The sequence below is a fragment of the Ctenocephalides felis genome, unplaced genomic scaffold (assembly GCF_003426905.1).
Source record: "Ctenocephalides felis isolate EL2017-DRISC unplaced genomic scaffold, ASM342690v1 CF-g0.4_SCAFFOLD_01886, whole genome shotgun sequence".
Taxonomy (NCBI): domain Eukaryota; kingdom Metazoa; phylum Arthropoda; class Insecta; order Siphonaptera; family Pulicidae; genus Ctenocephalides; species Ctenocephalides felis.
The window spans coordinates 7,800,857-7,811,736 of NW_020538040.1; the positions used below are offsets into that span (position 1 = coordinate 7,800,857).

A 10,880-nucleotide genomic window follows, 5' to 3' on the forward strand; every position below is an offset into this window, starting at 1 on the left:
CAGGAAGTAGTTAATCGATCCAAATATTAATACAAAATGGATCTCGTCAATGATACCCCCCAATGCATGTGTTTTATATTATATTTTGAATAAAATATCTTTTTCTTCTGAATTCGTACCAAGGTCGGGAGGTCCCCCGTCTCGTTATATAAAAAGTGGAACTCACGCACTTCTCAAGCACAGTCGAGAATTAAACACGAAAGTGATTGCTAACATAAATAAATTGTAATTTGTTTATAAATAAATATATCAAATTTATTAACGTAAAAATATTTATTCAAAAGATTAAATTCGAAAAGTTCTTAATTCGAAACGAGAGTGTTAGTGCCATCTAACGATAACAAAGTGAGTGTGAAAGAGATTTGAATCGAAAAAGGATTTTTATTTGAAAGGTGAGTTTGTTTTAATTAATTAACACAATATAGATATTTTTAATTATTTAACACAATATAGAGATTTTTTTCAAAATGTTAGATGTTTCTTTTAATTTGTTTTTTTTTATTTTGACTGTCTTCCTATTATAGATAAGTTTGTGATAATGAATTCTTTTGAAAATTTAGATTTATTTTGAAATTTTAGATTTGTTTCAATTTTTAATTTATATTTTCTGTAAAATATAATGTCCATAATTACAAATAACATTTTTGGAAATTTTAACATTTATTAAAATTAAAGCTTTAATTAAAATTCCAGAATTCTCTTGAAAATTTTGATATCTTCCTTATAGTTCAATAAGCTAACTTTTTTTAAAAACCATTTGGAATTTTTAACACATCGTCCTTTCTAAGTTTGAGTTTTTCTTAAAATTCTTGATTTTTTTTAATATCAATAATAATGTCAACATTTTGGGAAAAATTACAAAATAATTGGTAAAAGCTAACTACAATTATTCAATACAAATTATATAACTAGTGGTATATAAGATATTTTTTGTAAATTAGATTTTTCTCAAAATATTGGATCATTTTTTAATCCTCTTTTAAAATTTTGACTGTCTTCCTGTTATAGATAAGTATCAGATAATTATTTTTTTTTAAGATTTAGATTTATTTTAAAATTTCAGATTTGTTTTAATTTCTAATTTATATTTTTATTTCAATATAATGTCCTTGATTACAAATAATATTTTCAAAATTTGTTCAGACTTGTTCAGAGTTTCAGACATTTGGTTCTTTTAACACATCATCCTTTATGAGCCAATAATATAAATGTTTGTTTTTGCTTGTTTGATAAACAATTTTTATTGATATTTATTTTTTGTTAGAAATATTTGAAAATTTAGAATTATTTTCACATCTTTAAGTTTATCTATTTAACTTTAAAAAAATCAATTTTTTTCCAATTTCAAACAATATTGCATTCTTCTAAGATATTTAAAAATTTAGATTTTTTTTCAAATTTTTTAATGATTTCATTTTAATTTGCTTTAATTTAGATTTTCTTTTTCTCTTAAAAATTTTAAACTATTTAATTTTCTTTGGGATAATCAAAAATTTATATCTATTTTCAAACTTTAGAATTGATATACATTTCAATTACATTTGAAATTGTTTTGAAATTTCTACACAAACTTTTTTAAGTATTTAGTTTTTTACTGAAGTTTTGATTTTTTTGAAAACTCTAAATGTTTGATTTTATAAGTTATTTAAAACTAAGATCTTCAAATTGTAAATATTTTTCTCAAATTAGTTTAAAGCAAATTAAACGAAAAGATACGATAAAAAATTAAAAATTGTTTAGTAATCAACTTATAGAGTAAAAACCTTTACTTATTTTTAATATTTGTCAATTTTGAAAATCTCACACTGCGATAATTTTCAAAATCTTATCAGATTTTGTATTTTAAAAAAATGTCCTAAAGTTTTACTTGTTGTCCAAAAAACACAAGTTCTAGCAATTTGGCTCTAATCACGATGCCATAATACAACACTAGTTTAATTTCAGTTTAATTTATTTTTTTAATAATTGTAAGGGTTTCAAATTTGTCCACAAAGTTATTTTTGAGAAAAAATTACTTAATATTTTCTTGCGCATTCATCAAATTCTCCACCACTTTTTTCTCCGTAATTTCAAAAAAAAACTAGCTGTAAGTGGAATTCTGTCTTAAGGCAATTAGGGCATCGTGCCTCAAGGCAAATTGCTGGAACTTCCCGTACCAAAAATTATTATTTTTTTTTAAAACGATTAACATTTTTGAAAAAAAATTACTTTGAAAAAATAAGATTTTTGAGAAACTATAAATTGGACAAAAAATTAGTTTTTTTTTTGAAAAAAAAAATTAAAAAAAAAAATTTTTTTTTTTTAAATTTTTTTTTTTGAAAAAAATTTTTTTTTTCTTTATTTTGACATATTGTGGAAGATCTGAACTTTTTTTTCAAAGCAATCGTACTGCTTTAACTACATAGGGACAAAATATAAAGCGCGTAAGCGCCGCGTCGCTGTCTAACGCATAAGCATTGGTACGGAACCGATAGGAATGTTAACAAAATGTATACTTATTGTTAAAATCTCTATAAAATGTCTGATAATTTGATGTGCATATGTCTAATGATCATTTTTGACCGCAAAATGGCTCATTTTTTTACTTTTTCCTCTATATCTCCGAAACCGCTGAACCTATCTTCATGAAAGTTGTATCGATTCTTCATCTTGTCAATACAAATAAAATGTTTTTTGAATTATTAAAATCGGACGCTCCGTTCTCTTAAAAACTGAGTTACCGTTTTAGGAACTTTTTGCCCCATATCTTCGGAACGGCTTGACCTGCCTTTGCCAAAAACTAATCAGCACGTCTCCTTATCAATACGGATCGAATGTTTTTTGAATTATTCAAATCGGTTGATCCGTGTTCCCGAAATCGTCGACGAAAATTTGTATCCGCACATACATACACACACATACATACATACACACACACATACACACACACACACACACACACACACACACATACATCCATTTTTTCTAAGGTATGCCAAAATGTTCAGAAACCTCTGAAACGTAAAGATATATAAAAATTTTCATTTTCGATTTTTTTGCGATTACTATAACTTGCCCTACGGGAAGTTAAAAAAATCGAAAAACTAGCTGTAAGTGGAATTCTGTCTTAAGGCAATTAAGGCATCGTGCCTTAAGGCAAATTGCTGGAACTTCCCGTACCAAAATTTTTTTTTTAAAAACGATTAAGATTTTTGAAAAAAATTTACTTTGAAAAAATAAGATTTTTGAGAAACTATATATTGGACAAAAAATTACTTTTTTTTGAAAAAAAAAAATTTTTTTTATTTTTTTTTTTTAAAAAAAAATGTTTTATTTTATTTTGACATATTTTGGAAGATCTAAACTTTTTTTCAGAGCAATCGTACTGCTTTAACTGCATAAAGACGAAATATCAAAGCCCGTAAGCGCCGCGTCGCCGTCTAACGCGTAAACATTGGTACGGAACCCATAGAAATGTAAAAAAAATTTATACTTATTGTTAAAATCTCTATAAAATATTTGATAATTTGATGTGCATATGTCTAATGATCATTTTTGACCGCCAAATGGCATTTTTTTTTACTTTTTTCATCAGATCTCCGAAACCGTTAGACCTGCCTTCATGAAAATTTGATCAATTCTTTATCTTGTCAATACAAGTAAAATGTTTTTTGAAATATTCAAATCGGACGCTCCGTTCTCTTAAAAACTGAGTTACCGTTTTCGGCACTTTTTGCCCCGTATCTTTGGAACGGCTAGACCTGCTTTCGCCAAAAACTAATCAGCACGTCTCCTTATTAATACGAATCGAATGTTTTTTGAATTATTCAAATCGGTTGATCCGTGTTCCCGAAATCGTCGACGAAAATTTGTATCCGCACATACATACACACACGCACATACATACATACATACATACATACATACATACATACATACACACACACATACACACACACACACACACACACACACACACATACATCCATTTTTTCTAAGGTATGCCAAAATGTTCAGAAACCTCTGAAACGTAAAGATATATAAACATTTTCATTTTCGATTTTTTTGCGATTACTATAACTTGCCCTACGGGAAGTTAATAAAAATCCTAACAGTCGATCCACACATTTTAAAACATTTCAAAAATATCGTATCCACACTTACATACATCCATCAAATTGCATGCGATTAATTAATTCCCACATTAGCCTTTAATTTGCGTAACGATTTTAAGATTAGACGAAAATCTGCAAGGTCGTTCCGTAATAAATGTTATTTATGTTAAATTAATTTCCATAAATAAATATATAAATTAAATAAATAAATAAATAGTAAATGGAATTAATGTCGACCCCACGTGCTCCTATCACATGTTTTATTGAGCGGTTCCATTAGCGTAATTACCATTAATGCAATTTAATGTTAATTAGCAGATATAATGAATTATTTATATAAAAAGTATTACTGGTAATTTATATATATATATATATATATATATATACATGCAATGATAATTTACCATAAAATTGTGAGAAATGTGCACAATCTAGATTGCATATATACTTGCAAAATTTTGTAATAGCTTTTTCTAATAAGAATTTTGGACAATGTGATTACTTTTTGCATATTCTAATAAGATTCTTTAGATTGTAAATATTCATTATTTCTGAGCAATACGATGATCTTACAGTATTGTGCAAAAACTGTATTAATTGATAATACTAGAATTTAGTTAAAATGTTGGTAAAAAATTAAAAAATTAAAGAGCACTTCAAATATTTTGACTTTCATGGAATTTTAGGTAATTTAGATGATCTGCCAAAATTTACAGTACATTTTTAAAAAAAAATGTGAATATAATTCCGTATTGTAGTGCAGGTCTTAATGGTCCACCACCAATATCTCAAAAACAAGTAAAGTTAAGAGTTTTTAACAACAATATTTGAAAGTAGAGAGCAAAAGATGTTTAACCAGCAATCACCTTGATTCTTACGATGTTGCTTTCGGGAAATAAACGACAATGTTTGAAAATCCATAACAAAAGTATTTTCTTTCGTTGGTAGTTTTTTTGGTCGTGAGCACTGTTGTTTAGTTTACGAGACTTTCATACAATCTTTAACTATACATTATTTCATTGTTTTATGTTAATTTTAAGTTAGATTCAATATATAAAAGCTTACACGTGGGTGGTGTCAGAAGAACCGTATGAGCCTTTACTATTGCAAAGGTGTAAACACTGTACACAATAAAAAATAGCAATTTGCTAATACTATATATTTAAATTATCTCGCGATGTTTGTAGTCACTTTGAATCGTTTAGCACAAAAAATAAAATTGTTTAGGCAACTTATATTAACTTGAACTCCAAGTAATGAATCTCTAACAAAATGAATTCAATAATATTTTTATAATTCAATATATTCACTACTGCGCACGCATATGTTGCGTGAGACCGTGTTTATGCTTTGAACATAACAGGACTTTACAAATAAAATGTTTAAATTAAAATTTTGTACTGTAGTTATTTCAAACAGAAATAGTCCCGGTATATTTTCTTCAATTTCCAAGCAACATGTACAATAAATGGTTCAATTTTGCATCAAACGCATAAAAAAGCTTAGCACAGGGTGTTCGGACGTCTTTTCGTTTTATTATATTGGCCATGAAGGTGACAAACTTCAGGGCATTAAGCTTTTCACGGAATGGTTGCTACCCCTGCTAGAGGGGGTAGCGGAGTGTTTTAATTGAACTAGTTGTTCACTTCAAAAAGTAAAGTCCGCTCAACAACATGTAAATAACCAATAAAAATAAATATCTTTTTTCATTATAACTTAGTAACAAATCAGTGACTGTAATTAGAACTGCAACAAATACATAATATACAAACAAATCAGTGTTTAATACACTCAACTACAAGGGTTATATTATAATCCAACAACTTGAATTATCGAAGGAGAGTTTTAATAAATTATATAACTATGTAACATAAAGTACACAGGGTGAAATATGAGCAACACAAGATTGGCAGTGAATGTGTTAATCTAATAATTAATTGCATGGGGAATGCGATGCTAGAATATACTAAATAGCAGTCATTGCAACCCGGAAAAGGGGTACCTTAAACCCACTTTTTTGTCACAATATAATCAAATAAACTTTTTAATTTTTTGTCAAGGATTGATCTACCTTTGAAGTTCTTCCAGAACAATATAAAAAACTTTTATCATTTTTTACAGATTTTGTTTTCGATTGTGTAAACAATTTACAATTTTTCCTAACAACTTTCTTAAGTTTTTAACGATTCCGATAGTGTGTATTCCAATTCCAATAAGAATCGTGTAAATAGGTTTATTGTGTTAATTAAATCGTTTCTTTATGAGAGAATCTAGTTAGAATCAAGGATATTCGACTTGACAAGGTGCTAATTTATAAACAATACTGCATCGACATTATCCAGATGTCAGCGGCCTTAGCACATTTTCATTTTAATGTAGACTAGATTAATAATAATTAACGGATTGGATTATTATTAAATGATTAATTATTGTATATACTAGCTGTTCCGGCAAACCTCGTTTAGCCATAAAAATATTCCTATAACAATTTTAGTACAAAAAATAACTAACTGATTGTGAATGTGGAGTATGTGGTACATAAGTGAAAGGGGCTGCTGACACAAAAATGTGGATGGTTTACCCACTGCAATGCAAAATTCAAACATTTTTTTTTATTATGCTGTGGGTTTCAAAAATTCTGTGGAAAAATGTACAACTTTGCCAAAGATATATATTTCTCCTAGTTTTCTCTCAAAAACGTAGTTCATCAATGGCTTTCAGAAAGAGAAATTTTAACAAACAAAATGTAAAAATTGAGTTTTTGTGGCAAAAAAAGTGAAAATTTAGAGTTGTGTGTACTTTTCATTTCCGCATTGAAAAAAATTAAAATGAAGAAAGTTGGTCTCAAACATTTAAAAAACAGTGATTTGGCTGAACAACCCTTAATGAAAACAAATTGTTTGTTGAAGTAAAATTTCGGCTTTCTACAAAATTTAAAAAATTTTAATTATAATTTTGTAAAAGAACATTCTTTGACTGAAAATGGAGTGAAAAATTATTCGTTTACTAAAATAAATAATGTGATTTGCGGTAAGAAAGTGTAAAATTAGGGCTGTATGTGTTTGTAACCGTAAGTTACAGTAATCGCAAATAAATCGAAAAGAATTTTTTTATATATCTTTACGTTTCAAAGGTTTCTGAACATTTTGGCATATCTTAGAAAAAATGGATGTATGTGTGTTTGTACGGATACAAATTTTTGTCGACGATTTTGGAAACACGGTATAACCGATTTGGATGATTCAAAAAACATTCTATAAAGAAACGCGCTGATTAGTTTTTGGAATAGGCAAGTCTAGCCGTTCCGACGATATGGGGCAAAAAGTGCCAAAAACGGTAACTCAGTTTTTAAGAGAACGGAGCGTCCGATTTGAATAATTCAATAATTTGAATTTGAATAATCAAAAAACATTTAACTTGTATTAACAAGATGAACCGATCAAATTTTCATGAAGGCAGGTCTAGCGGTTTCGGAGATCTAACGAAAAAAAAAATGCCATTTGGCGGTCAAAAATGATCATTAGACATATGCACATCAAATTATCAGATACTTTATAAACATTTTATTAATAAATATGAATTTTGTTTACATTTCTATGGGTTCCGTACCAATGTTTATCCGTTTGACTGCAACGCGGCGCTTACTACTTTATATTGCTTCTCAAAAACTGCCACAGCAGCACGATTTATTAGAATATTTATTAGAAAAAAAAAACATATTTTTGTAAAGTCATTATTTTCTTTAATTTTAATTTTAGGTACGGTACGTTCAGCAATTTGCCTTAAAATACGATGCCATGCACCACTAGTTTAATTACAAATTATAAGAAATAGTATAAAAGAAATTGACCCAAAAAAATACTAAAATGCCATGACTGACATTATATGCAAAAAACTAAATTAACCAATTATCTTCCTTATTTCAGACTTCTACAAATCTACCTCCATCAAAATGTACTCCAAACTGTTCCTTTTGGCAGTGGTAGCCTGCTCCTTGGCGTCAGCCCAATTCGTGATCCATCACAGCCTGCAGCAGAACCACATACAGCCCTTGTCTTATCAGAATCAAATACAATTCCAGCCGCACTTTGCACAAGAATCCCAGATTCAACAAGTGGAACTGAGGCCATTGGTAATACACTCAAATATAAATAAACAAACACACACACGTCCTAAAATTCAATGTCAAGCCAAAATTGGGCGATATGTATCGTAACTAATTAACTAACTAACTAAAAAAATTATGAGCGTTGAAGCTTTGGTCAAATTAACCATTTAATCAATTTTCTGTGTTTGTGGTTAATTTCTTTATCAATTTTGTTTCTTGAAACTTTGGAACCATAACCGTGAATAACATTTCTAGGACCACAGTAAAAGTTGTCGAGAACTGATTGTGACACTTTTTGTTAAACTATGATTTTAAAATTTTCAAAATAGGTGGACTTTGAGAAGCATCTCTTGAATAAATTTACTAAAGTGTGTTGGTAAGTTTTATCAAAAGTTGGTAATCAGGATTGTAAAATGGTAAAATACTTGGTAGTTTTGTAATAAAAAAAATCCAGTATAGGAAAAACCTATTTTGAAAATTTTTGATTCATAGTTTGCCGAAAAGTCTTAATTTTAGAAATCTTGTGGAAATTGTATCAATATTTTATTCTGTGGTTCTAGAAATGTTATAAAAACCGCAAGAAACCAAAAATCAAGTGTTTTACGTATCTTCACGTTTCAAAAATTTCTGAACATTTTGGCATACCTTAGAAAAAATGAATGTCTATGTGTGTGTGTGTATGTATGTGCGAATACAATATATCGTCGACGTTTTTGGGAACACGGATCAACCAATTAGAATGATTCAAAAAACATGCGATTCCTATTGATAAGGAGACGTGCTGATTAGCTTTTGGGCAGGCAGGTCTAGCCGTTTCGAAGATACTGGGCAAAAAGTGCCAAAAATGCTAATTTAAGTTTTGAGAGAGCGGACCGTCCGATTTGAATGAATCATAAAACATTTTATTTGTTTTAACGAAATAAAAAACTTGTGATTTTTTTCACAAGAAGACAGGACTAGCGGTTTTGGAGATTCAATAAATAAGTGATAAAATGCCATTTGGCGGCCAAAAATGATCATGCACATCAAATTATCATATATTTTATAGATATTTTAACGATAAAAACAAATTTTGTTTACATTTTTATAGGTTCCGTACCAACGTTTATCCGTTATACAACGACGCGGCGTCCATGCGCTTCGATATTTCGTTTCTACGCAGCTAACGTATCGCGGTTGCTTTGAAAAAAGTTCATAATTTCCAAAATATTTCAAAGTATATAAAAACAAATTTTTCAAAAAGGTAAATTTTTTCAAAGATTTTAAAAATTTCAAAAATCTATTTTTTCTCAAAGTTCTAAAAGAAAATTCAATCTGTTTCAAAATTTTAATTTTTGGTACGGAAAGTTCCGGCAATTTGCCTTAAGGCACGATGCCAAGCACCATTAATTGTAAGATTTTTTGTCAAACTATGAAAATAAAATTTTCAAAATATGTCGACTTTGAAAAGCCTCCTTTTAAAAAAACTACCCTAAAGTGCGTTGGCAAGTTTCATCAGGATTGGAAAATAGTAAAATACTTGATATAGTTTGTAAAAGAAACCTTTTCTCGTAGACCTATTTTAAAAAATTTAAATTCATAGTTGACAAAGAGTCTTATAACAAATAAAAAATTCCTGACAACTTTTACTGTGACCCTAAAAAAGTATGAAGGTAGTAAAACAGTTTAAAAATAATTTTATTAATACTGAAAAAATCGATCATATACAAATAAAATGTTATCCAATGAAGATATCTAGTTGCAACGTTTAATTTTTTATTATATTTCTTAAACAACTCGTTATAATGTAATGTCGCAAAGTACTCGAAAAGTTTCACTTTCCGGAATGCGATCTTACAAAATCTTTCGTATTACCGAAAAATATTGAAAGCTGCTTCTCTCTGTCCATCTTTATCTTTCTTTAGCGAGTGAACGACTTTAAAAATAAATCGCTATAAATTATTTTAACCGAAAACGAAAAACAACAAAAAATGTCGGTATCATCGTTTTTATACACTTTTATTATTCCACATTCTTGGTACTGAGTAATAAATTGTTACGCACGAGAGAGCACTTTGCGAAGAAATTGACATATATGATGAGGAATATAGGTTAATAGGTATTATATAAACACACATATACATACACACATATATAAATATATATATATATATATATATATATATAAAATTCTTCTGTACGGGTGTATGATTTAATACTTCTCCTAAACGGTTATTCGGATTCTGATAAATCTTTTTAGAGTTTGTCAAAGATAATTTTTAAGATTTAATGAACGATCAAACTATTGTAATATTATAGAAATAAATGGCAAAAATTACAAAACAAACACTTATCATTGTTTGACATTGAAAACATTTGAACTGTTATCTGCTAGACATGTCAATTCACTTGAAATTTGAATTTAGGTGAAATTATGAGCCTAGATGATATGCGAATGTAATATATAAGAAAAATGTAATGACTACATTATTAGAGCCGAAATGCAGCTGCGATGTGCCAGAAATTAAAATAATATAAGGTACAGTCAACAGTATATGTTTGGCAGATGAAATTATATAATTCAGTTTAATAAATAACGCTATTGGTCGAAAATTGCATATACATTTTTTTTTAATTTCATGTAGTATTTTTACTTTACAAAACTATTTCTATTCTATTCTATTCTATCTAAAAATGTG

At 28.3% G+C, this 10,880-nt stretch overlaps 1 protein-coding gene across 1 annotated transcript in view; it reads left to right on the forward strand.

Annotated features, from left to right (window-relative positions):
- The first annotated feature begins 324 nt into the window (after positions 1 to 324).
- LOC113378390 overlaps positions 325 to 10,880 on the forward strand; it is a 15,575-nt gene continuing 5,019 nt past the window's right edge. The window contains exons 1-2 of the mRNA XM_026618920.1: positions 325 to 392; positions 8,021 to 8,226. Coding sequence (XP_026474705.1) covers positions 8,047 to 8,226 — 180 coding nt within the window. The 5' untranslated portion in view covers positions 325 to 392; positions 8,021 to 8,046. The remainder of the gene's footprint in view (positions 393 to 8,020; positions 8,227 to 10,880) is intronic.